At 39.9% G+C, this 27,638-nt stretch overlaps 1 protein-coding gene across 13 annotated transcripts in view; it reads left to right on the forward strand.

Annotated features, from left to right (window-relative positions):
- Nucleotides 1-699: 699 nt before the first annotated feature.
- Nucleotides 700-27,638, forward strand: part of PRRC2C (proline rich coiled-coil 2C) — a 97,942-nt gene continuing 71,003 nt past the window's right edge. For 9 of the 13 annotated variants that reach the window (XM_032591747.1, XM_032591752.1, XM_032591748.1 and 6 more), the window contains exons 1-3: nt 700-936; nt 25,645-25,806; nt 27,175-27,352. In XM_032591747.1, coding sequence (XP_032447638.1) covers nt 25,695-25,806; nt 27,175-27,352 — 290 coding nt within the window. In that variant the 5' untranslated portion in view covers nt 700-936; nt 25,645-25,694. The remainder of the gene's footprint in view (nt 937-25,644; nt 25,807-27,174; nt 27,353-27,638) is intronic. The other 4 variants (XM_030302825.1, XM_030302833.1, XM_032591749.1 and 1 more) reach the window with 3 other exon arrangements.

Below are 27,638 nucleotides of genomic sequence, written 5' to 3' on the forward strand. Positions count from 1 at the left end.
ACTGATTTGTGATGATAAAATATGGAAATTATAGAAAGGCATACATAAAATCTTTTTAAAAAATCTAAATGCCCTAAGAAAACTATTGTTCACATTACCATTATTAACATCCAGAGTACATTTTTTATTCTTTTCAATGAATATGTGTATGTATGTGTGTTTCTAGCATAGTTACGGCATAAATATATTAGGGCATAAGCATTTCCCTGATCATTAAGTATTAATCTGAATTTAATGGCTTCAGAATAGTCCATTATATGGATGTATCATAATGCATTTATTTCTCTCTTGTCAACGGACAGCTTTTGGTATTATGAATACTGTGTACTCATATTTCTGGAAAATATCAAGATACTGTCAAACACCAAGGTTAAAGATTATGCATAATGTACTGTTGATACGTAGTGCCAGACTGTCGGTTGAACCAATTCACACACGCATCCACCACTTACAAGAGTGCTGCCTTCCCTGAGGCCTATCAGTGTACAATCGTGGCCTCTTCCAGAATTCCTGGAGAGAGCTCCTGCAAATCCTTACCCCGCGGCGGGAACCCCGATTGCAGGAACTCCCTCCTTGCAGCAGGAGGCGCCGTCGCCTTCCGCCGGGGTTGGGCCGCCACGGAGGCCTCACGTGATCGGGCCGTCTCTGCGCCGGAGGGCGGTCTTGCGGAGATTTGCCTTACGTACGCCGCGGCATGACGTAGTACGTAGGGGCTGGCTAGCCGCCATCTTGCTTCTTTTTCTCGCTCGCTCTCTCCCTCTCGGGAAGCAGCGAAAGTGCTTTGGCGGTTTGTCCATCCGCAGCTTCGGCTTCCCCGGTCGGGTGGTCCTTCCATCCCCCCCCACCCCTCGCCTCCCCTTCCCCTTCCCTCGGTCAGAGGGCGGCAGAGACTCTCGAAGTGCGCAGACACACTCCGCTTGACACTCGCCCTGGCCGGTAAGGAAAGCGAGGGCGTAGGAGCTGTGATCAAAGCGGGCCCCATCGGGGTGGGCTGGCGGGGGGCCGCCTGGGGCGTGGGAGCGCACGCCGGCCCTGGCGGGCAGAGACTGGGGAGCCGCTGGGAGACGGCCTGGGGTCGAGCCATCCCCCGCTTTCTCTTTGGTTCTCATCATGTCTGTGTCTGGGGGAAGTCTCGGCCTCCTGGTCGGGGAGCGGGAAACCGGAGTCAGACCCGCCCCATGTGGTCTGCAGCGGGAGTTCCGGAGCCGTCGGTCTCTCTCCCACCCGGTCCCCGCTCAGGCCCCGCGGGGGGATTACTCGCGTAGCCGGCCAAACGAAAGGGGGTTCCCGTCCTTGGGATAATGGCTTTTTTCCTAATGTGTGGGAAGCGTCCCCCAAACAGCTCAAGGGCTCACCTGGGGCCTTTACTGCCTACTTCTTTTCCGTGTGTAGTTAGGGTGGAATTTGCAGCGAGCACTGTGTGAGAGAGACCGGGCTAAAGACCTGACTCGGTGAGAGGCGCTTGGGGGAATCTGGACCAACCCTACTTCCGCTAGGGACGTGCAGCCCCAACTCCAGACGACGATTTGGTAGTCATTTCGTTCCCCAGGCCTCGCCATCCCCTGACCTGCGTAGTGAATCCCACTCTGCAGCTCTCTCGCTTTGAGATAGCGTTAATGTTACTGGTGTTACGGTAAAGGCCCCACTTCAGGACTTGCAGAAAAGGGCATGGGGACCAATGAGAACACTGATAAATTGTTCCTTTGCCCGAGAGGAATGCGTCTAGTTCCTTTAAAGGGATGCATATTTGTTTTGACTTGATTTGAGATTTGTTCGAGATTTCCAACATGCCTGATGTTTGCTGGCTCCCGAAGCCGCCCGGATTTCTGCATTGGCTGATCTTCAGCCTAGGCTCGTAGATTCATACCTCGCTAGGGTCCTTGGAATTGTACGGTAGGCGGCTTGTGCTGGAAGGTTTTCCTTTGGAATGCACCAGAAAAATCAGGATTCTTGATCCAGTGCTTGATAGCTTCCTCCTGCAAATAAACACGATGGCGTGATACTTAAGCGCCCACCGAGCCTAACTCCAGCATTTGTTAAAAAGTAGATTTAACCTCCTCTGGTGGTGATTAAGATGCTACTCCGACTGGAGCCATTTTTAGGTGTGTGTCAGATGCACTGCAGCATCGTTTCTGGCCCACCTCAAATGCATTGATCCTCTAGGAAAATTAGGAATGGATTGACTTTGAATTTTGTCTTTGGCGTGTGGTCAAATAGTAATTTGATTTTTTATAGTGGGCTTGTCAGAATGCAGGCTTTTTACTTGTATATTTTGGTTTGGTGAGCTTACATATGTGGCTGTTTTCCCTCCACCATTAGTTGACCTTTTACTGTGTACTGAGCACGGTAACGAGCTCTTTACATACATTATCTTTTCTCATCTTACAGCCGGTACTTGAGGGAGGTGCTCTTATTATAATCCCCATTTTACAGATGAGATAAAATCAGAGATATTAATGTGACCAAGGTCACAGGCAGTTCCCGTGTTGCGGTAGAGATTCAAACCCAGACTGTCTAAATCGAAAGGGGATGCTGTAAAGCCATCAAACTGCCTCCCTGTTTCTTGTAATTATAGGAACTGTGGTAACTGAAGATGTAGCATTGTTAACCTAGTTTTTTCTTTTGCTTGATTTCAGTATAGAAACATTGTTGCACACAATGGTGAAAGTGTTGCAAGGTTAAAAAAAAATGGTTGTAACTACTTTGGGGATGGGATAGAAGCTAATTTTTCTCCCCTTTTCTAGTAAAGGCCAGTTGGTTAAAATCCTTGACTAGGTAGTATGACATAATCTTAAAATTTTGAGATCTGGCCTATACTGTTGGTAGAATATTTCCTCATCTGTAAAATGGAGGTGATGATAACAGTACTTCCCTCTAAGGTTTGCTGCAGGATTAACAAAGATCATGTGTGTAAAGGGCTTGTTACTGTGCTCAGGATACAGTAAAAGGCCAACTAATAGTAGACTGGCAGAATAGTGGCATAAACAGTAAGTAATCTGTATATTCTTAGAATGGAGTATATATTCTTTGCGTATTTAAATAGTTTTTCTTTCTTTTTACACTTCCGTGCTAGATTTTGTTCTTAAAGATTTCTTCATGCTCTACAGTCAGTAACCCTGGGTTCAGTATGTTGAGCACAGTTGAAAATACAGAAGTTCTGACTCATTCCCTCCCTTACCCTTAATGCCACCCCACCACCCATATTGGTAAAATGTCTTTGAAGATTATATTATATCCCCCTCTCCCTCCAAGTGGTTTCCTCTTGCCCCCCCCCCCACTTCAATTTGTAAGCTAGTTGAGTAACTTCTGTTTCAGATGCTGTTTATGCCAAATTTGTGTAAGACAAGGATTGATGATTGATAAAATGTTACACAAATTGGTACAAATCCTTTTCTTACAGTGAAGGAGATCCAGAAGTTGTGTCTCACTGAGTTATGACTAATACACTTTCAGCAAAGTGAGAATCAGTTTATGAATAGGGTAACGCAATGATAGCTTATCTCCGTCTATGTTAACTGTCAACTGTTGTTTAGAAGCTTGAGAATTAATGTTAGTTTTCTGAGTCATAACATTTTAAATTTCTCAATAAAGCCTTTGATGCGTCAGTCAGGACATCTTTGTGGGTGAAAATATTCTCGAGAGGGTAACTTCAGTGTATTTTCTGTAGTGTTTTTTCCCAGTCCCAGAAAGGTTAAATATAAACTGATCTTTTCACCAGTTACATTAGTCGTCATTTTGCTCTAGATTAACAGAATGCCAGTCATGTTTTAGGGCCTGTGTGTGTACATGTTTGCCGGCAAGTCAGATCAAACAATTACTGAATTTCAACAGTTGTCTAGTTGGCAGACAAAAACTTTTATATGGTTAGTATACGTAGAGTCAACACAAGATAGCAATAAAATTATTACTGTCAATGTGATGTAATGTTCTCACCCCTAGGTGCTCTGCCTTAAGGGAGGATGGGATGTAGTTAACATTTGTGGAGCACATCTAGTATAAAAAAAAAAAAAAAACCACTTGGGTATTATTTACATAGCATATTATGTAGTAATTTTCTTTTTACCGGTGTTCCAATATTAGTGTGTTTTCCTTTACTAGACTGCTTCCATATCTTCCACACCTTGTATGGTGGTTGGCATATACCTAGGTTTTATTATTGAGTGAATGAGATTAGAAAATAGAAGACTAGACCCACCAACTAAGATTCAACTGACAGATATCTTAGTAGAGCAAAATAGTACCCTGTCATTCCCTCCCCCCACCCCGCCCACCTCTCCATTAGAATAGCATAAGATGCTTTCACATAGCTTATGTTTACGTACTGTGCGTTGTGAGATTTGTTTGCATCCGATTTTCCTTTCTAAAATTTAGATTTATTCAACAAACGTTAAAGATTCTTTTCATTTTGTAAGGCATAGTGAGTCAGAGGAATATGGCTTTTGGTTCCTACTGCCAAGATGCTCACGGTTTTAAGGATTAATGTTAAAAGTTGACATGTGATCTTTGGATTTATACCAGAAGATAAAAAATAAAGACATACAAGCAGAAAAGGGAAATTTGGGGCAGAAAATCCATATATGAACATTTCTATAATATAGATCAGGTGCCTAGTTGATTACAAGTGAAGGCATGATGGCCAAGAGAGATCAAGAATAATTGCAATTACTGGGGGGCCTGGGTGGCTAAGTCGGTTGAGCGTCCAACTTCAGCGCAGGTCATGATCTCACTGTTCGTGAGTTTGAGCCCCATGTTGGGCCCTGTGCAGACAGCTCAGAGCCTGGATGGAGCCTGCTTCAGATTCTGTGTCTACCTCTCTCTTTGCTCCTCCTCCACTTGCACTCTGTCTCTCTAAAAAAAAAAAACCAAATACTAAAAAAGAAATTAAAAAAAAAGAATAATTGCAATTACTGATATTTGTTGAGCACTTTCCATGCTAAGCACTGAGCTAAGGTAATTTTGTAGATTATCTTTTTCGATCTATACAGTAAGCCTACGAGGTAGATTATTTTGTCCTTGTTACACAACTAGTAAACTGGGATTTAAAGAGGTTTAAGTAATTCTTTCAAAGTTACTTAGTTAGTATATGGGATTCGAATCATTGACCCAGAGCCTAAGTGTGTAACTTCCATACAACATGGATTTCCCAGTGGCCAGTATTTCCCAACCTTAAGACATTCGTGTCTTTTAAGATCTTCAAACCTTCTGTTTTAATATTTTCTTTAATTCAAGTTACTGTCTTTTAAATAAGTGAATTTATTTTTTTAAGTGCACTTATTTTGAGAGAAACAGACAGTGAGCAGGGGAGGGGCTGAACGAGAGGGGGACAGGATCCCAAGCAGGCTCTGTGCTGACAGCAGAGAGCCCAATGCGGGGCTCGGATTCACAAACTGAGATCATGACCTGAGCCGAAGTTGGACGCTCATCCAGCTGAGCCACCCAGGCACCCCTAAGTAAGTGAATTTAAAAGAATATACACGATTACTTGGTGTTAGTTTTTCCCCCCTTCAACATGTTTCAAAATAAACATTTTTTAAAGTTGATTTTTATTTATTTTTAATGTTTATTTATTTATTTTGAGAGCGAGAACAAGTGGGGAGCAGGGGAGGGGTGGAGAGAGAGAACCCTAAGCAGGCCCCACATTGAGCACGGAGCCCACCTCAGGGGTTGATTTTATGAACTGTGAGATCATGACGTGAGCTGAAATCAAGAGGCGGATGCTTAACTGACTGAGCCACCCGGCTGCCCCCAAATAAACATAATTTTAAATATTCCTCTACGGACCATTTAAAATCATCTAATACACCATTAGTAGTCTTGTATTCCACTGTTCAGGACATAACCACAAAACTGAGCCTGGCTGGCTCAGTTGGTAGAGCTTGCAGTTCTTGATCGGGGTTGTGAGTTTGAGCCCCATGTTGGGTGTAGAGAATACTTAAAAATCTTAAAAAAAAAAAAAAAAAAGAAAAACAAGAAATGAATGCTGGATAGGATTAGGCAACAGTTAGAAGTAATGAAGGCGAGAAGTGATGAAAGTCTAGGATGGAATGGATTCATCACAGGGAATGGCAGCATTACAGGAGAAGAGATCTAAATTAGAGCCTTGACTATGTACTTGGGGCAACCATTTCCATTATAAACTGCAAAGTGGAGGTATTTGCTTAAGACTGAAATGTAGCAAGATACCGAAGACAGTCTGTGGGAAGAGAAGGAAGGCAAGAATGAATAAGTGAGGAAGTCACCACAGAAATCAGGGTGGATTTAGAATAATCTAAAGAAGGGGATTATTACAGCCAAATGGAGCAGAGTTCAGAAAAATATAAGTGGCGTTTGGATTTGGCTGAGAGATCTTTGGTGACCCTAAAAGAATTTAGATCGAGTAATGAGGGGTGAAAGGTTAAGCAGGGAGGAATAAGTAGTGAGACTTCTTGATTTTTAGGTGACTTGAATGCTCAATATGAGCTCTGTACTGTGAGTTAAAACACCTAGTTTTAGTCCTTTTGTCACCTACGTTTTGTCCTTTGTGCCTGCTGTTAACTTGAGAGGCAAGTAACATGGCTTCTTCAAATTTTAGGTACAGGTATTCCCCGCTTTTTGGAAGTTTGTACTATCCCACTTTGCTTTTATGAAAGACATACATTAGTACCCGCTTTTGCTAACCGGAAGAACTTTTTTTTACTTTTTTTTATTTTTGAGAGAGACAGAGCAGAAGCGGGGGGAGGGGGGGTCAGAGAGAGAGGGGGACACCGAATCTAAAGCACGCTCCAGGCTCTGAGCTGTCAGGCTCTGAGCTGTCAGCACAGAGCCCGTCGCGGGGCTCAAACTCACTATGAGCTGTGAGATCATGACCTGAGCCGAGGTTGGACGTTTAACCAACTGGGCCACCCAGGCATCCTGAAAGAATTCTGAAGAAGATTTTCACTTTTACAGAAAGCAAAAAGTGACAATAGCATTCAGTGGTGAGCCATTATAGAGGCAGTGAGAGTGATGCCACCAGTGTCCTTCGGGAACTGCGTAGCATCGGGACATGGCTTTGAACTGTGTTTGTCAACATCTGTACTTTATTTTTGTGTGTGTGTGTGAATTTGTTAGCAGGATGGCTCCTAAGGGATCAGAAAAGCCTAAGAGAGGTTATTTGTTGGGTCTGGGAATGCTACAAAAATTTTTCCATATGAGTTAATGGTAATTGTTTCTTTGCTGTAGCCATTTCAGCTTACGCAAGGTTTCAGAGGAAAGCTTTGCTCTCTCATAGCAGGGGAAACCTGTATATTCATCTGTGAAATAAAGAAAATCTCCATTTCACCTATCTCAGAGGATTGTTGCAAAGATCACATTAAATGTGTTTCCATGTGTCTTTTGAATTTAATATTCTTTGATATTACATGAGCATTCACCATACTTAAACAGAAAAGAGAACCATGAAAAATAGAAAGTTAAAAAAGGTAAAGGGAGGATAGGTTTTCTGATGTTGAGAGATCCCCTCCAAATATTTGAGTGTGCAAGGTAAGGGATGGATGCATATGTAGCTGGAGAATGGGTGGCTAGAGAAGTTAATAATTGATCTTTCTTCCCTCTTTCCTAGTGAATGATCTGAAAGTGTAGGGCTGCTTTATGTGGTTGTGCCGTTTGTGCACTGCACAAATGTGCTGGGCTGAAGGAGACAACAAGGACTGAAATCTGCTCCAGGCTCTGCTTTCAGAGTCCTGTGCTCTGGCTAGGCCTCCCAGGGGTAATCGTGCTTTCACTCCTCCCCTCTCTCCCCATGCATCACCACCTCACCCAGAGGAGTACCTGTTTCTCCCCAGAAGCATATGTTTTTCTATTTGCACAAAGGCCCTGTGGAGGCCAGTGGATGCTCTGAAAAGGTCCTGGGGAGATCTATTCAGGATACATTTAGAACAGAATAAAAAACAATCGGGAGACTGGAGAAATGGTCACCAAGGAACAAAAAACTTAGAACTTTCTAAGATGGGTTAAGTAGTTGGGCAAGTACTCATCCACTTTATCCAGTGTATTTTAAAGGTGAGTATTGTAGCTTATTAAATGTTTCCAGTAACTGGGAAACAGACTATATATGTGGATTTTAACTGAAGAAGCCACAATGTAGGAGGTATAAAATTAACTTCTGAAGGTTAGGAAGATGAAAGAGTCCATTTACTTTAAAATTTTAAAATTTTATTAATGTTTGCTTTATTTATTTATTCATACATACATACATACATACATACATACATACATACATACATACCAAGCATGAGCACGAGTAGGAGAAGGACAGAGAGAGAGGGAGACACAGAATCAGAAACAGGCTCCAGGCTCTGAGCTGTCAGTGCAGAGCCCGACACAAGGCTTGAACTCATGAACCTTGAGATCATGACCTGAGCAGAAGTCAGACGCTTAACCAACTGAGCCACCCAAGTGCCCTGAGAAATTTTGTTTTTAAAGGAAAGAGGTGTTATTGAAATGAGGCTTTTGACAGAGTAGAGATTGGTTATATTGTTGTATGAGTTTTTGAAATTCAGATAAAAATTGGATCTTTTGGTGTACCACTCTGTGAGTTTTAATATGTGTGGAGCCATGTAGCTTGCATCAAGAATTAGGATACAGAATGTAGAAAGATGAAATATCTCCCAACCCTAGATCCAGAGTCTTTGGACTCTTTGGATATTGGGGGGAGAGAAAGTATCTCTCCTGCTGAAGAAAGAGCTGTTGAATAAGGATTAGAATAGGCACCTCCAGCTGCCTCAGTTGGAAGAGCATGTGACTCTTAATACATGGGGTTGTGAATTGGAGCCCCACGATAGGTGTAGAGATTTTAAAGAAAGGAAGAGAGAGAGAGAGGAAGGAAGGGAGAAAGAGAAGAAGAGGAACAGAACAGAAAAGTCAGTAATAGCCTACAAGTGCTGATTGCTTGGTTTCCTGACCAGAAAATTTTTTTATTGTGTAGTTATATTTATGACAGATTGGAAACATGGGAAGAATAAAGTTAGTAGGAGAAAGATGCGTAGGCTTCCATGTCTCAAGATACACGTTTTAATGGTGGAGGAGTGGAGCCAGTGCTTGGCAGGGAGGGGTGCTAACTGGTTCTCTACACTTACAAATTTAAACTTGAAATTTCAACCCTTATGGTGCCATTTCGTTGAAGTTTAGGATAGTTCATGATGTCAAATGAACATCTTTAAGAGAATGCTTCTCTTTTTCTCCTATAACATCCAACAGACTTGCTTGCAAAAAAGTTAATTAAGAAGCTTTTATGCTTTGGTTTTTATTTGTAATGTGTAAGTTTTGAAAACACTGTTACCCATTTATTAAGTGCCAGACACCATTTTCAGAGCTTTATACTCTGTTAATTAAATCTCACAGTAGACTATAGAGGATATAGCCCACAGATGAGGAAATAAAGTTCAGAATTATATTTAATGACTAGGGAAATGCTTATCCAATAATATGCATATGCCACAGTTATGCTATGAAAACACCTAGCTACCAAATGTTAGAGTTGGGATTTAAACCAAATCAGTTTTGTTTTTTAACCAAATCAGTTTTAAGAGAAGTAGTTGTGTGATATGAGCACTTTAAAAATATTATAAGTTGTCAGAAAGAGTGATCTGGGAATCACTTCATTGAGTAAATGGTAGATGTGCAGATTTATAACTTTGCTAGAACAGTAATTTGTGGTACAGAAGATTCAATAGCTGCGTATCTTTTCTAATTCTTAGGGCATTCTGCCCTAGAAACTTAATTCACGTGTTTCAGTTTCTAAGAACAGCCTGAGCCCTTCTACCATTCTGATTAGAACTCCCAACAGATTTATTTATATTACACTTTGTTTTTAAAAATGACAATTTTTAATGCTGTAGTGCTATTTGTAGTAGAGGCACTCAACATATGGTAGTATTCTTAGCTTTTCTATGATAGCTGCAAATGTGATCTTAAAAATATTTGATGTCACTCTAACTTTAGGATCACTAAGTGGTTATAACAATTGGAGATGGAAATGAACTTAGAAGTTGACTAGTTCAACTTCTTACCCAGAGCAAGACCCTTTTATTTTAAGTGGAAATTTAGTTTAAAATTTTATAGACAGAATGCTGTCTTCTGGAGTTAATACATCCCATCTTTGTCAGCTCCAGCTGCCATGAGAAAATACCATAGACTAGATGGCTTAACAGGAATTTATCACAGTTCTGGAGGCTGAAGACCAAGCATAATCAGGCTCTGACGAGGTCTCCCTTCCTGACCCGCACACAACCGCCTTCTAGCTGTGTGTCTCCATGTGGCTGGGAGAGTGCCTTGGTGTCTCCTCCTGGAAGAGCTTAATTCCGTTATGAGGCCCCACCCTCATCACCTCAGCTAACCCTGATTATCTCCCACAGGCCCTGTATCTCCACATACCATCTGTCAAGTTGGGAGTTAGGGCTTCAGTGTAAGAATTCTGAGAGGGGAAACAATTCTGTACAGAGTGCCCCCCCCCCCATTTACGATCTTTTGTACACTGATTCTTAGACTTTTTACGTTATGTTATTATACTTCAAAATGACATTTTTACAACAGATGGAATGTGTTTGTTGATAGTTATTACTGTATTTTGTTACTATAATTTTTTATCCTTGATATTTTATTCTGTACTGTAATGGAGTAAATTTGGAAATAAAAACTTGAGTCTTTAGAATCTCTTAGCCTGGGGCGCCTGGGTGGCGCAGTCGGTTAAGCGTCCGACTTCAGCCAGGTCACGATCTCGCAGTCCGTGAGTTCGAGCCCCGCGTCGGGCTCTGGGCTGATGGCTCAGAGCCTGGAGCCTGTTTCCGATTCTGTGTCTCCCTCTCTCTCTGCCCCTCCCCCGTTCATGCTCTGTCTCTCTCTGTCCCAAAAATAAATAAACGTTGAAAAAAAAAAATTAAAAAAAAAAAAAGAATCTCTTAGCCTAAAATAACATTTATCATTACATTTTAAAGGTTTGATGTTTATCTCTGTTATAATGAAAATTGAATTATGATTCTCACGTGGTGAGGTTCTCTTGGGCATTGGCTTTTGGCGTCAAGCTTCAACTTAATCTTGGCCCTATCTCTCCCCATCTAGGAGTTTTGGGTAGGTTATTTTTACTTGTTTAAAGTTGTTTCTTCATTGATAAATTTTGGTAACTTGAGCTCTGAGCTCTTATTCCCAATTTGGTGTTTTTACATCTCTAGAGCTCAGATTTAAAAAAAAAAAAAGCTTCAAGAGACATTACTACATTAGAACATCTAGAACTTAACATCCCTCTTCGTGTTAGAAGTGGGAGATGTAAATATGAAAGATTACTCAGGTTTTTTTTTTTTTAATGTTTATTTATTTTTGAGACAGACTGACAGAGCGCGAGGGGGAGGGGCAGAGAGACAGGAATTGAAGCGGGCTCCAGGCTCCAAGCTGTTAGCATAGAGCTCAACTTGGAGCTCGAATTCACGAACTTCGAGATCATGATCTGAGCTGAAGTCAGATGCTTAACCAGCTGAGCCACCCAGGTGCCCCGATTACTCAAGGTTTTAAATCTAGAGGTCAGGGAAAGTGGTTATGTGAAGTTGGGGAGAAGAACGTATTTGGGAGAGCAGACGAGGTTTTTTTGTTTTCCCTTTTTTCTTTTGGAATAATTTTAATCTCACAGAAAAGTTGTAAAAGTAGCATGAAGAATTCTGTATTCCTTCATTCCTATTCCCTGGTTATTTGCTGTTCTAAATCCTGTCATCACCTGAAACCTTAAATTCCAATCAGAAGCTCTTAATGCTTTCTCACTCAGGTAGTACATTTTCTCCTCACGTTTTTATTAAATGAACAAAACAATGCTTGTAAGCTTGATTCAGTAAGCATTTAATAATTACTATTTGGGGGGCTTTTAATCAGTCGTTAAAATTGGCATTTCCTTCTGCTTTCCTCCTTATCCTCTTCCACCTTCTACTTCACTCTCTGGCTTAGACTTCCGTGAAATGTTACTCTGACCATTTTCCTGGCAGTGTCTTCCTCTCCCTTGTTTTTCTTTACACGTGTCTGGCACAGCTCTAGTTCCTTTTTGTTCCAGCTGCTGTGTGTTTCCCTCCACTTCCCACTCCTGGATGTGCTGCTGGACATTAATAATGAGAGTCTTCAAACTGCTCAGGCTTGGGAAGACCATTCTATAGCCCCAGTTGCCAGCCTCTCCTGGGGTGTCAGCACTGATTGTCACTGCATCGTTTGCCTGGTTGTCTGTCTTCGCTCCCAGTTCTTTGGAAGCCTTTTCCAACCCTCTTACGTTTCCCGTTATCTCCACTCAGTTGATGAGGACATCATGCCTTTTTCATTTGTTCCTAGTAGTGCCTAATAGTAGTACAGTAGGTGCTGGGTAAATATTTGTATTAGTGAACAGGGGAATCAAGCATTTTGAGTTGTAGTTCTGTCAAGAAACTTAAGTAAAGACATTTGTTCTACAATTAAAATGTGTGTGCAGATTGTAGTTTGTTTTGTAATTTTTAAAAATAATTTTTTTTAACATTTATTTTTTGAGAGACAGAGAGAGACTGAGCACGAGCAGGGGAGGTGCAGAGAGAGGGAGACACAGAATCGGAAGCAGGCTCCAGGCTCTGCGCTGTCATTACAGAGCCCGACGCAGGGCTCGAACTCATGAATCGTGAGATCATGACCTGGGCCGAAGTCAGTCGCCCAAACGACTGAGCCACCCAGGTGCCCCTGTTTTGTAATTTTTAAGTAATCTCTACACCCACTGTGGTGATCAAACTTAGAAGCCCAAGATCAAGAGTTGCCACACTCCATCCACCAACTGAGCCAGCCAGGATCCCACTAAAGATTGTAGTTTGAAGGAGAGTTTTGGTAATTATCCTTACCGAAGCAGTGAACAGTAGATGAGATGGCCAGCGGGAAAGCGCATAGAGAGAGCTGGTAAAGAGAGATGGCAAAAGCATGTTACCATTTATGTAGGGAAATAGGAAAAAGAGAGACAAAACTGTCAGTCATAGAGACCAAAGAAATTGGTTTATATAGAATCTTTTTACTTTTTATATTTGTATGTGATACCTATTACTTATTAGTAGAGATTCTTCCTTTATTTTTTTAATAAAACATATGCTGTGTGTATATAGTATGCTTATTTGGAAGTGGCTGCAGGTTCTTTTCAATGTTAACTATTTAAATCAGTGGGACATTGTACTTCATTTTCCAGAGGAACTAAATTCTCACCGTAAGATTAATGAGGAAAGAGAGGTAAACAGAGCTTGGATACTTAGAAGCCCATGGTGGTCAGAAAGATGATTGGCATTTAGTTGAATTTAACAAATTGGCAATTTGTGAAAGTATGGGTTTTTTCGAATATACTAGATTTTTAAAAATCATTATTTATTTATTTTGAGATGGGGTGTCAGGGCAGAGAGAGAAGGGGACAGAGGATCTGAAGCAGGCTCTGTGCTGACAGAGAACCTGATGCAGGGCTCGAACTCACAAACCATGAGATCATGACTTGAGCCAAAGTTGGACCCTTAACCCGCTGAGCCACCCAGGCGCCACTGAAATATGCTAGATTTTAAATGTCACTAAAAATAATGTTTTTTTTGTATTGAATACTTGTAAATCCTTATGTAATGGTGAGTAGCCTTAGAATCTTACACTTTCTGAGACTGAAGGAATCTAAGGGATCATAGCTAATCTTGCCTTGATGTGGAAACCTTTTGCAGATTTTTTTTCAAATAATTTTCAACCTATGATGGTTGTCCTTCATAAAAACCGTCTTTTTGTTACTGGTGTTGAGTGTCATCCTTTCATTTTGAAAGGTTGGTGTTTATATTGTGATAAACTTCTGCCTTCCAAATTTCCCTTAGACCATTTGGAAGCAGTCTGTTTGCTTTTATTATATATGTATATTTGTAGGCTCCTTGCTCAGCGTGAGGCTTGAACTCATGACCCCAATATCAAGAACTGCACACTCTGGGGTGCCTGGGTGGCTTTCCTTGGCTTTCAGGTCTTGATCCCAGGGTGGTGGGATCAGCCCCGAGTCCCTGCGTAGGGCTCATGCTGTGTGTGGAGCGTTCTTGGAATTCATTCTCTCTCTCTCTCTCTCTCTCTGTCTCTGTCTCTGTCTCACATTAAAAAAAAGGGTACCTGGATGGCTCAGTTGATTAAGTGTCCAACTCTTGATTTTGGCTCAGATCATGATCTCATGGCTCAAAGTTTCAAGTCCTGTGTAGGGCTCTGTGCTGACCATGTAGCCTGCTTGAGAATCTGTCTCCCTCTCTCTGCACCTCCTTCACTTGAGCACCCTTGCTCTCTCTCTCATAAGTAAACTTTAAAAAATAAAATTAAAATAATTTTTTTTTAATTTTTTTTTCAACGTTTATTTATTTTTGGGACAGAGAGAGACAGAGCATGAACGGGGGAGGGGCAGAGAGAGAGGGAGACACAGAATCGGAAACAGGCTCCAGGCTCTGAGCCATCAGCCCAGAGCCCGACGCGGGGCTCGAACTCACGGACTGCGAGATCGTGACCTGGCTGAAGTCGGACGCTTAACCGACTGCGCCACCCAGGCGCCCCTAAAATAATTTTTTGAAAAAGTAGCATGCTCTACTGACTGAAACAGCCAGGTGCCCCACAGTCTATTTGCTTTTGAAATACTAGCTTTTTTTTTCCTTCTTCACTTATTTCATCTTAACACTTTTTTGCAAAAAAAAAAAAAAAATTGTTTACAAGGTGATATGTATATTCATTGTTTAAATCTTGAAAATGTAAATGCACATGTTTTGGTGTATCTAATTTTGGTGAAAAATGTTAGTTTCTGACCATCATTGCTCAGAGTCCTAGAACCTTGAATTTAGAAATATGATCACTGGGGCGCCTGGGTGGCTCAGTTGGTTAAGTGTCCAACTCTTGGTACCGGCTCAGGTCATGATCTCACAATTCGTGAGTTTGAGCCCTGCACTTTCCTTTGGTGCAGGGCCTGCTTGGGATTCTTTCTCTCATTCACTTTCTGCCCCTTCCCCAGGCACGTGCATGTTCTCTCCCTCTCATTCTCTCTCAAACTAAAAAAATAAACTTAAAAAAAAATAAGATTACTTTCTCTTCCCTTAAAGAGGGGTGTACTATTATTCAGTAGGCTTTTTTTTTTTTTAATATTTATTTATTATTGAGAAAGAGCGCAAGTCAGCCGTGGAGGGGAAGAGAGAGAGGGAGACACAGAATCCGAAGCAGGCTCCAGGCTCTGAGCTGTCAGCACAGAGCCCGATGCGGAACTCGAACTCAGGAACTGCGAGATCATGGCATGAGCCGAAGTTGGATGCTCAACTGACTGAGCCACCCAGGCACCCCTCATAGGCTTTGTTTTCGTAGACTGACCCTGAGTGATCGCTAGGGCAGCACATATACTAAAATTGGACCCATAACAGAGATCAGCCTGGCCCCTTGCAAGGATGATGTGTTGACTGACCCACAGGCCTTAATGATTCACTTTTATAGGTACATCGTAAGCAAGACAGTAATGTTAAAAAAAATACATTCTTAATGGCATGCAAATAACAAAAAATTTTTTAAAACTAAAAAGACCATATGGTTCCTTTATAGAGGCTATAGTTCCTTTGTAACTGCGACAGTATAGTTTTTGAAGTCAGAATCTGGCAGATTGAAAAGAAATGCACCTGTTGAGCTTACTGTTTCAAGGGTTTTTAAATTACTGATTGTGTAAATTGTATTGTTCTGTTACTGAAGGTGTGGATCTGCTGAATGCAGCCCTGGGTTTACTCAGCAGTTGAGATTTTTTATTAATTTTCCTCCAGTGGCTCTTCGTGACATTTAGATTAAATTGGACAATAGTCCTATCCTAGTCTACTAGGCTCTGCAAAATCTGACTTCTGCTGCCTACTCTGACTTCTTCTCCTGCCTCTCTCCCTCAGACATGAACCCACTTATCCCAGATCAAAAGTAGTTTTATCCCCCCAGTGGTTCTCAACTGTGGCTATACTTGCATACCTTGGGGATATTGTGGGTTCAGTTCCAGACCAGTTAATAAGGTAAATACCTCAATAAAGCAAATCAAATGAAAAATTTTTTGGTTTCCCAGTGCATGTGAAAATTATCTTTATACTGTATTGTAGTCTATTAAGTGTGCAATAGCAGTATGTTTTATAAAAACAGTGTATATACTTTAATTAAAAATTACTTTATTGATAAAAAAAATGCTAACCATCATCTTAGCTTTCAGTGAGTCATAATCTTTTTGCTCATGGAGGATCTTGCCTTGATGTTACTGACTGATGAGGGTGGTAGTAGCTGAAGGTTGGGGGGCTGTTGCAGTTTCTTAAAATAAGACAGCAGTGAAGTTTGCCACATCAATTGAATTGGTATTCTCTCTCTGTCTGCCCATCCCCGGATCATGTTCTCTCTCTCCCAAAATAAATAAATAAACTTAAAAAAAATTAGAGTCAGTCTTCTCAAACCCTGCCACTGTTTTATCAGCTAAGTTTATGTCATATTCTGAATCCTTTATTGTCGTTTCAGCATCTTCACCAGGAGTAGAATCCATCTCAAGAAACACTTTCTTTGCTCATCCCTAAGAAGCATCTCCTCATCCATTTAAGTTTGATGCGGAGATTGCAGCAATTTAATTCCATCTTCGGGCTCCACTTCTCATTCAGTTCTCTTGCTGTTTCCACCACATCTGCAGTTACTTCCCCCACTCAAGTCTTCAGCCCCTCCAGGTCATCCACAGGGGTTGGAATCAACTTCTTCCAAACTCCTTTTAGTGTTGATATTATGTGTGACCTCATGTATCTAGTCTCCAATTTTTAGCCACAGCTGCATCTTGTGCCTAGGCTGTTGCAGTCTATGATGTTTCCACCTTGTACCTTTGGCTCTCCACAATCCATTCTCCACATTGTAGCCAGGATATTTTTAAAACCAACATACGTCTCTGTTCGGAATCAAATGGTTTCACATTACTTTAAAGATAACATTTAAAATTCTAACAGACTTTCTCATGCAAACTTCTCTTTCCCTTTCAACTCTCTTTCTCACTAGTTTCTACTTATTCAGCTTTTATGTTTTCAAACATGATAAGCATGTCAGGACCTTAGGGCCTTTGTATTTGCTTTTTCTTCATCCTTGAAGCAGGCACCTTCCCCATTAGATCCAAACCAGAAGCGTTTCCCTCAGGGAGGCTTTTGGCGATATACTAGTAGTTCCACTGTGTCTTACTTTCTCATATTATCCTGTGTGGTTTCATTCGTAGCATTTGTTATTGTCTGAAATTATCATATTTATCTATCCTTTCAGTCACCACAAAGACCCCTGAGAGCAGATTCTAATGTGCTGTCAAATAATTCTTTAACCCAGGTTTGCGAAGACTTTCTCCCTTGTTTTAAGTTTTTACATTTTGTCTATGCCCCCTTTTTTAAAAATTGGGATACAATTAACATATCACGTTGTAGAAGTTGGAGGTGTGTGTGTTGACTTGATTTCATGCATTTCTGTACTGCCAGATGATTATTACTGGAACATTAGTTGATGTTCTTTTCATCACATAGTTATTTTTTTTGTGTAGAGAGAACATTTAAATTCTTCTCTCTTACCAACTTTGGTGTATATAATGTATCATTTTGACTGTAACCATAATGCTGTGCATTAGATCTCCAGAATGCTCATGTCTTCTAACTTCAGTTTGTACTCTTTGCTATGGTCCATTTTGAGTTGTTTGTATATGGTAGGAGGTATGGATTAGAATTCATTTTTTGTATGTATGTATACCTAATTGCTCTACCACCACTCGTTGAGAAGATTGTACTTTATCCACTGCATTTTCTTCACATTTGTAAAAAATCAGATGCCTGTGTATATTTATATTTCTGCACTCTGTACTGTTTCATTGATCAGTCTTTTTTTAGGCCAATACCACACTGTGTTCATGGCTGTTTGATAAGTACTGAAATCAGGTGACCAATGTCTTGGTCTTCCAACTTTCTTTTTAAAGCTCTTTTGATTATTCTAGGTCCTGTTTATTTCTTAATGAGTTTTAGAACCAGCTTGACAAATTCTACCACTCTCTCCCCCTGAAATTCCTTCTTTGATTTTGTTTGGGATTTCTTTGAATCTGTAGATCAATTTGGCCAGGAATCGCATCTCATAGATATTGGGTCTTCTGATCCATGCACAGGGCATAGTATCATGTATCTAGGTCTTCTTCGATGATTTGTAGTTTTATCTTTTTAAAAAAAGATTTTTTTTAATGTTGATTTTTTTTGAGAGAGACAGAGACAGAGTGCGAGGAGGGAGGGGGGGCAGAGAGAGAGGTAGAGAAAGAATCCCAACCAGGCTACGCACTGTCAACACAGAGGACTTGATCACAGGAACCCGAACCTGTGAGACAACCAGGGGGCCCTACAACAGATTTTTATATATTGATCTTGTGTCTTGTGTGCAACCTTGGTAGACTCTTTTTTAGTTCTAATAGCTTTTTCTAGAACCTGTTAGATTTTCTGCAAATATGATCAGTTCAGCAAAGTCAAGAGTTTTATTTCATCCCTCCCATTCTGAATTCCTTTTGTTTCTTTTTCTTCTTATTGCACTGGCTAGAACTTCTAGTACAGTGTTGGACAGAAGGAGAGAATTGATATCTTTGCCTTATTCCTGATCTTTGGGAGGACAGGAGTAAGCATTCAGTTTTTTACCATTAAGTATGATGTTGCTATAGGTTTTTGGATTTTACTAATAGACTTTATTTTTTTGTTGGTTTTCATACATGCCCTTTATCAAGATGAGCCCTAGTTTACTTAGAATTGTTATCAGGGATAGGTATTGGCTTTGTCATGTGCCTTTTGATATTGAGATAATCGTGTGCTTATCTATGGTGAAATGCATTGATTTTTGATTGTTAAACCAACCTTGCATTCCTGGGATAAAGATACTTAAATAATAATAAAATCTCATATATTATTCCTTTAGTTCTCTTTCTGGTGTGGTTCATTCTTTTCTGTAGATCTAGATTCTGATGTTGCCATTTTTTTTCCTAGTTGAAGAACTTTAATATTTAATATTTCTTGTAGTGTAGGTCCTGCTAGTGATGAATTCTTTCAGGTTTCTTGTGTCTGAGAAAGCCCCTAACCCCTTTTTTGTTCTTCAGTTTTGAAAGATATTTTTATTCAGTAGAGAATTCTAAGTTCATCAGGGTCTTTTTCTTTCAATACTTTCAGGCATGAGGCTGCAACATTTCTCACTTGCATCATTTCCAACAAGAGTTGTTTTTTTAAGTATCCTTCACAAAATTTTTTTAATGTTTACCTATTTTTGAGAGAGGGAGATTGCCAACAGGGGAGGTGCAGAGAGAGGGAGACAGAGGATCTGAGGTGGACTCTGCACTGACAGCACAAAGCCCAGTGTGACGCTCGAACTCGCATACTGTGAGATCATAACCTGAGCTGACCCAGGTGCCCCTGCTGTTGTTATTTTTATGTTTGTTTCTCTTGTTGCTTAAAAAAAAAATTTTTTTTATTTTTTACATTTATTTATTTTTGAGAGACAGGGAGACAGAGACAAGTGGGGGGAGGGGCAGAGAGAGAAGGAGACCCGGAATCCGAAACAGGCTCCAGGCTCTGAGCTGTCAGGACAGAGCCTGATGCAGGGCTCGAACCTGTGAGATCATGACGACACTCAACTGACTGAGCCACCCAGGTGCCCCTCTTTTGTTGCTTTTAAAATTTTCTCCTTAGGGGGCGCCTGGGTGGCTCAGTCAGTTAAGTGTCTGACTCTTGATTTCTGGTCAGGTCATAATCGTGGGTTTGATCCCTGTGTCAAGCTTTGTGCTGACAGCTCAGAACCTGGAGCCTGCTTCAGATTCCTGTCTCTTCTCTCTCTCTCTCTCTCTTTCCCCTTCCCCACCTGTGCTCTCTCTGTCTCTCTGAAGAATAAAATTTGGGAAAAAAAGATTCTCTTTATTGTTACAGATTTTTTTAAAAGACTTTTTTATTTTTAAGTAATCTCTACACCCGACATGGGGCTCAAACTCACAACCCTAAAATCAAGAGTTGTATATTTGATTGCCTGAGCCAGCCAGGCTCCCTTCTTTATTTTTAGTTTTGAACAATTTGATTATGATGTGCTTTTGGTGTGATTTTCCTCATATTTTTTATGCTTGGATTTGTTGAGTCCTTTGGACCTGGGTTTGTAGTTTTCATCAAATTTGTAACATTTGGTCATTATTTTTTCTCTCACCCTACTTAAGTGACTGCTATTACACACAGATTAGGCTGCTTGAAGTCGTCTCAAGGCATACTGATACTTTTTTTTCTTAAGTTCTTTTTTTCGCATTGTCTTTTCATCTACTGATGACTTCCAAGTTCACTATTTTTTTTTTATCAAAATGCCTAAAATGCTGCTAGTCCCATCCAGTGTGTTTTTCATTTCTATAAATTTTGATTTTTAAATATCTTTCATGTCTCTATTTGTAGTCAACCTTCTTGTTGAATATATAGAATGCAGTTATACTTTTAAAAAACTGGTTTAACAATGGTTTATGGCCACTGGGTCACCTGGGTTGGTTTCAATTGATTGATTCTTTAATGTGGTTCATCTTTTCGTGTCTGTTTGTGTAATTTTTATTTGCATGCAACAGTGTAGATTTTACTCTCTTTGGGTGTTGGATTTTCCTTCTTTTTTATATACATTCTTTAAATTTCTTTCAGACTTGGTTACTGGGGAACAACAGTTTGATCCTTTTGAGTGTTGCTTTAAGATTTCCAGATCAGTGTTTACTTTTACTTTGGGTACTTTTTTTTTTTAACCACTGCTGAGATGAGGTGTTTGTTAATACTCTATCCAATACCCAGTGATTTAAGAGTTTTGTTGTTGTTGTTTTTTAAGTCTGGCTGGTGAGAACAGACACTATTCCCCGCCCTTTGTGAATAGCATGTACTGTTCCTCTGATTAAAATGGTTCTTTCCTGAGGCAGCTGGGTGGCTCAATGGGTTAAGCTTCTGACAGGCTCAGGTCATGATCTTGTGGTTCCTGAGTTTGGGCTCTCTGCTGTCAGTGCAGAGCCAGCTTGGACCCTCTTGTCTCCCTCTCTCTTTCTCTGCCCCTTCCCCATGTGTTCTCTCTCTTTCAAAAATAAATAAATATTAAAAAAAAAAAAAAGAAGAAGGTTCTTTCCTGGCTTTGGTAGCTTCCTAACACACATCTGCACACTGGTACTGTGCTGAATATTCAAGGGGGATCCTCTTCAGGTCTGTAGCATTTTCTCTGTATAACTCTCTTTCAGATATTCTGTCCTAGCACCCTGAGCTCAGCTTCATAGTTTTCCGCTCAGGCAGTCTGCCAGCTTCTACTTGAGTGCCATGACCTGGGAACTCTCTAGGCACTAAATTCAGGAAACCGTAGGTCTCAATTCACTTTTTTCTGTCTTTTGGGTATCACTGTACTTTCTTGCCTGATGTGCAGTATCTTAGGCTCTGGTGTTACTTACATATAAAAATTATACATATGCATATGTGTATATACATATAGATACACGTCTATATATACTGGATGGTATATATAAAAATGTGTTTTGTCCAGTTTTTGAGTTGAATTGTTTCAGTAGGGGAATGTAAATCTGATCCCTGTTACCTCATTTTAGCTGAAAGTGTACACCTGTCAGGCCCGATTATTACTTTCTTAGAAAATTCTTGTGTAGCTATGATTCTTTGATTTATTTTAGGCACCCAAACAGGAATTCCACTTAAAAAATATTTTTTAATTACATTATACAAAGTGAAGGTAAATCTTGATCATGCTTAGGCTAGATTGGTTGGATTCTTTTGATACTTTGTCCTAAAAGTAATCTTAAATTTTGAACAAGTCACTGGCTTTTCTTTCAGATATATGTTAGCTAAGATTCAGTCTACTTGGGGCTTTTTCAGGGTATATCTTCTCAAGTCTTTCAGAAGGAACACCCCAAAAAGCAAGTAGGCTAAATTAAACTTTGGCCTTAAACTAAAAGTTCTCATACCAACTGGCAAACCACTGTAGTGGAATCGACCTTTCTGATTTATAGTTTTATTGCTTATGGCTCCAATTCTTTGGTTTTTTAAAAAAAAAATTTTAACGTTTATTCATTTTTGAGAGACAGAGTATGAGTGGGGGAAGGGGCAGAGAGAGGGAGACACAAAATGTGAAGCAGGCTCCAGGCTCTGAGCTGTCAGCACAGAGCCTGACATGGGGCTCAAATTCACAAGCTGTGAGATGCTTAATCGACAGCTTACTAGGCACCCCGTCCAATTCTTTGGTTTTAAAAATGCATATTGTGGAGTGCTTGGGTGGCTTGGTTGAGTGTCCAACTCTTAATTTTGGCTCAGATCGTGATCTCATGATTCGTGGGATCCAGCCCTTTGTCGGGCCCTGTGCTGACAGTATGGAGACTGCTTAGGATTCTCTCTCTGCTCCCATCCCCCCCATCCCCTCTTTTTCTCTCACAAAATAAATAAATAAAAATTTCAAAAAACCCCTGTTAAGCTGCATATTCTTTTATACCAGTTAGGTACATTAAGTGATAGTTTGTCCTTTTGATGGAATTATCATTCAATTCATTTATATACCATCTTGTGTATTTGATGTATATTTTTTTTCTGGTGTAATAGGTACTGTAAAACATAAAAACAAGAGCAGATCATAAGCATATGAAAGCACATGTTTACTCTGTATTCTTGTGGCCTAATAAGTTGATTCTTTGTCCGTATTTCTCACTGCAGAGTACACCCAGTGTGTATTTTAATAACCTCTTTTGAGAAAAGAGTATGTACTGAAGGGCATATTTTATTTCACTTCTTTCTTTTTAAGGAATAGGAAGAAAGATACATCCCCTTTACTGCAGTGATTTTGAAGACTGCTTGCATATTAGAATCAGCTGAGGAATTTTTTCAAACAAAGGATTGATGCCCAGGCCCCACCTTGAAACCACAGATACTGACATATTTTAAGTCCCAGGTGATTCCAGTGTGCAGCAAGGATTAAGAACCATGGCTTAGAATATATCTGCTTTTAATAAATCAGCAAATCCTAAACTTGTGTGTGTCTCAGCATCGCCTGAGGACTGGGTAAAACTGAATGCTGGGCCCCATCCTCAGGGTTGGATTTGGCAGGTCTGGGTTGGGGCCTGAGAATTTGCGTTTCTGGTAAGTTGTACATGATGGTTGAGAACCCCTGTGCCAGTAGTTGGAGACAGGGACGCTGTTGAGAAAGATGGATGTAGATGCAGGTGGGCTTGTAGGTTTGCCCCTGTGTTTGAGGAGTTTCTTAAAACGTTTTGTCTATGATGTAGGCATATGAGGGTCTCCACTAACAGAGTGTGGCAGGGAGTGGTTGAGAGGTTTAAGGTGTTAAACTGCCATTAAATGAGAGTGAAAGAACAAGTTGACTGTTTCTCTTTTTTTTCCTTTTTAAATTTATCATTACTATTTATTTATTTGTTTGTTTGTTTATTTATTTATTTATTTTGAGAGAGAGAGCAAGCACAGGGGAGGGGCAAAGGAAGGGACACATTGAGCTGAAATCAAGAGTCAAGACGCTCAACCCACTGAACCACCCAGTTGCCACTGACTTTTTTTCTTGATATATCAGTTACTTTTTCTTACCTGAAGAGAGATCTCTTTGAATCTTAATTTCATCATATAGTAAATATGCACTGCCCCCTTTTTTGTTTTTGTCATTGTAGATGAATGTATGTTTTCCCTACATCTTTGTTCATGGTATTGGTGAAAATATGTCAACACGATAGGGTCTGGGAGTACAGCTCTTTACACCATCATCATCATTAGCACCTTAGGAATGGAATGAATTGTATGCATTCTTACATATATGGTAGCAGATAGCAAGCTATTTATATATCATGTAGTTCTTTTGGTTGCCGGTGAGTCCTTTTCACAATTTATATCAAGGAGAGCTTGTTTGCTAAGTGTATACCTGGAGAGCTAACTGGTTATCTACAGTTGCATGGGGAGGAGGTGGCATGATATAATGGACTGACCCAGAAGCCTTGATTTCAAATCCAATCCCATTTACCTGTGAACATCAGTTTCTTCATCTGTAAAATCAGGATACTAACTATAGTATACAGTTAGTTGTTAGCCTGAAATGTGAAAATTTTTGGTAAATTCTATAGAACTATACATATATTGAATGTGGTAGTTGATATACCTGTAACACCACACCTCTGCATGTGGTGCTGATTCTACAGTTGACAAATGTAAAACCAGTAGGCAAAATGATCTTTATGATGTTAGAGTCTGCATAGGCATTCCTTGATTTGGAATACTTTTTGCATGATGTATGTATCTATTCTCTGTGCTTCAGTTCTCAGTGCTTTTAGCTATTGATGGGTGTAGGGTTTGGGGGTAGAATTGGCCATCTTATGCCCTACTTCCACCCTAACCACTTAAAGACATATTTAAATATAAAACAAAACCATAAGGTTGATATGTGTGAACTCCATGAAATGGAAGGAAAATAGTATAAGCTAATTTGTGTGTTTTTCGTGTTTATTAATAGACTGGTTTTTAGTTAAGGCACACACAAGATTAGGATATATTAGCCCCAAAGATGAAATTCTTTTGTTTGTATATGAGTGTTCATAAAAATACTATTTTCTTCTCATAACTTCTTTTACATAGAGAGACTTGTTTTGACAAGTTCACACCACTTCTTGAACATTAAAACCATAGCCATGAAATAGAATACTGTTTTTATGTACCTTAGGTTTATGAGGAAATGTTTGCAGAGAAAATAGAATGTTTCTTTTATTCTAAATTGTTAAATTACTGTAGTTTTTTAAGACACATACTGCCTGAAAACAGAGGCATGCAATTTAGAGGAATGATGGTAATCCTTGTATCATATTTACATTCCATATGTATGAAGTGATGCCTGTCGTCTCAAGCCTATTAAATTGAATAGTTTTTGTTTGTTAAATAGAAAGACAGTCTCCATAGATTTACTGTAGTTGAACTATTCATTTCAGTATGGATTAAAATTTTTCTTTTTCTTCTTCTTTTTTTTTTTTTTTAAGTAGGCTCCAGACCCAATATGGGGCTCGAACTCATGATCCTGAGATCGAGTAGCTTGTGCTGTCAACTGAGCTAGCCGGGAGCCTCTGGATTAAAACTCTTATTCTGATACAGTTAAGTGGTTATAAACCACTAATGTGTTAACTGAAGGCAGGACAGTTTACTTTGATTGATACGGTTGTGTGTTCTTGGAATTTGACAGTATTGAAGGAGTGTATGAAATTATTATTTTTAAGTTTGTTTATTTTGAGAGAGCATGAGCACGCAGGAGGGGGAGAGAGAGTGAAAGAGAGAGAATCTCAAGCAGGCTACTTACTATCAGTGCAGAGCCCAGTGCAGGGCTTGATCTCATGAATCGTGAGATCATGACCTGAGCCAAAACCAAGTTGGGTGCCCAACCAACTGAGCCAACTGAGCTGGGTGCCTAACCAATTGAGCCAACCAGGTGTCCTGAAATTATTGTTGATATGAGTTATTGAAGATTGATTTCATTTCTCAGTGTTTTTATTTTTCAGAATTTCTGGGAACATTTGAATTTACTGAGAGTTTCTTAAAGTAAGCTAGCTAATAAATTCTAAAATGTTCCTCACTTTTCATTTTTATGTGTGTCTTAAAGGTTTGAAGGGGTGTGGCAGGAGGTTTTGGACTCGATGAGTTTCCACCGAAATGTCGGAGAAGTCAGGCCAGAGCACAAAAGCAAAGGATGGGAAAAAGTATGCAACACTCAGTTTATTTAATACTTACAAGGGTAAATCTTTAGAAACTCAGAAAACCACAGGTGAGTAAAAACAAGTGGCATATTTTTATGATTTTCATGGTTTTGTTTTATTACCATGATTGGTATTCTGGAGCTATTCCTGTTAGGAGCTAGGACAAACCCATGTTTATGCAGCCCTCTGTACATTAGACTTTGTGTATGTGTTCATTTTTCGGGGGAAAAATTAAATAATCTTACAGCTGAAAATTTATAAGTGTTTTAAAATATGTTTTTTATTTTCTTATTTGTTGTCAGCAGACAATAAGTAGAACTGTGTGGTTCCAAAGGGGAATCTCGTTCAATGAGATTGGTAGGCATAGAATTAGTGGGTATTTACCACCACTTTTAGTTACGGAATAAAGACAGTCCTGGGGTGTTTTGTTTGTTTCTTGATAACTTGAACCCAGTGTTTACAGTGAAAGGTGAAAACTGGACATTACGTATGTATGGTACGTTAGCAGTATTCATTATGAATGAGAAGTTAGCATATTCTAAATATGTACTAAATTTGGGGTTTAGAATAGATTCCCTGAAAAGATTACAAGACATGTTTTCACCCATGTTTTTCCTTTTCATAGTAAATAGGGTTGGTTGTTAAACTGTTTAAATCATCTTTTCAGTAGCTCGATAGTTTAATATTTCTACCGTGGGTTATGTTGCTGGCATGTGGCTTAGTTTTAAAATTCTTAGAGAAAGACAGATATCACATGATTTCACTCATATGTGGAATTTGAGGAACTTAACAGATGATCATAGAGGAAGGGAAGGAAAAATAAGATGTAAACAGAGAGAGGCAAACCATAGGAGACTCATTTTTAAAGGTTTTGTTTTGTTTTTAAAGTTTATTTATTTTGAGAGAGAGAGAGCACCAGTGCGAGAGGAGCAGGAGGAAGGTTGGGGGGGGGGGCGGGTGCAGAGGATTCAAAGCAGGCTCTGGGCTGAGAGCAGATAGTCCGATACAGGGCTAGAACTCAAAACCTGCGAGATCATGACCTGAGCTGAAGGCAGATACTATGTTTAACCAACTGAGCCACCCAGGCACCTCCAAACTATACAGTTTGGAGATGTATAGTACAGAGAACAAACTCAGAGATTGATGAGAGTGGGGAAAATGGGTGATGGGCATTAAGGAAGGCACTTTTGGGATGAGCACTGGGTGTCATATGTAAGTGACGAATCACTGGATTCTTCTCCTGAAGCCAAGAGTACATGGTATGTTAACTAACTTGAGAATGAATGAATGAATGAATGAATGAAGTTCATATTTTAAAATTTTAGGAAGTAATAGTTCAAGATTTCATTAATTCCTCTTGTCTTTCTATATAGTTTTAAGAATAAATTGAGCAATAAAATAGATGTTCTAAGAAAGTTGATGTTATTGATCTTTAGTTGCAGCTCGACATGGATTACAGAGTCTCGGAAAAGTTGGTATTTCACGGCGTATGCCTCCACCTGCTAACCTCCCAAGTCTCAAAGCAGAAAACAAAGGCAATGACCCTAATGTGAACATTGTACCTAAAGATGGCACAGGATGGGCATCAAAACAAGAACAGCATGAAGAAGAAAAGTGAGTCAAACTCAACTAAAGAATGAAACTATTCCCCTTTCTTTAGAGAACTTCTCTTGTCTTGTCTTGTCTTGTCTTGTCTTGTCTTGTCTTGTCTTGTCTTCTAAGATTTTATTTCTAAGTGATCTCCACACCCAGCATGGGTCTCAGACCCACAGCCCTGAGATCAAGAGTCGAATACTCCACCGACTCCAGCCAGCCAGGTGCCCTGGAGAGAGCTTCTATTTGCGTTCGTTCTGCGTGCTAGACGTTATGCTACATGTATTAGATACCTCATGCCATCTAA

The sequence above is a fragment of the Lynx canadensis genome, chromosome F1 (genome assembly GCF_007474595.2).
Source record: "Lynx canadensis isolate LIC74 chromosome F1, mLynCan4.pri.v2, whole genome shotgun sequence".
Taxonomy (NCBI): domain Eukaryota; kingdom Metazoa; phylum Chordata; class Mammalia; order Carnivora; family Felidae; genus Lynx; species Lynx canadensis.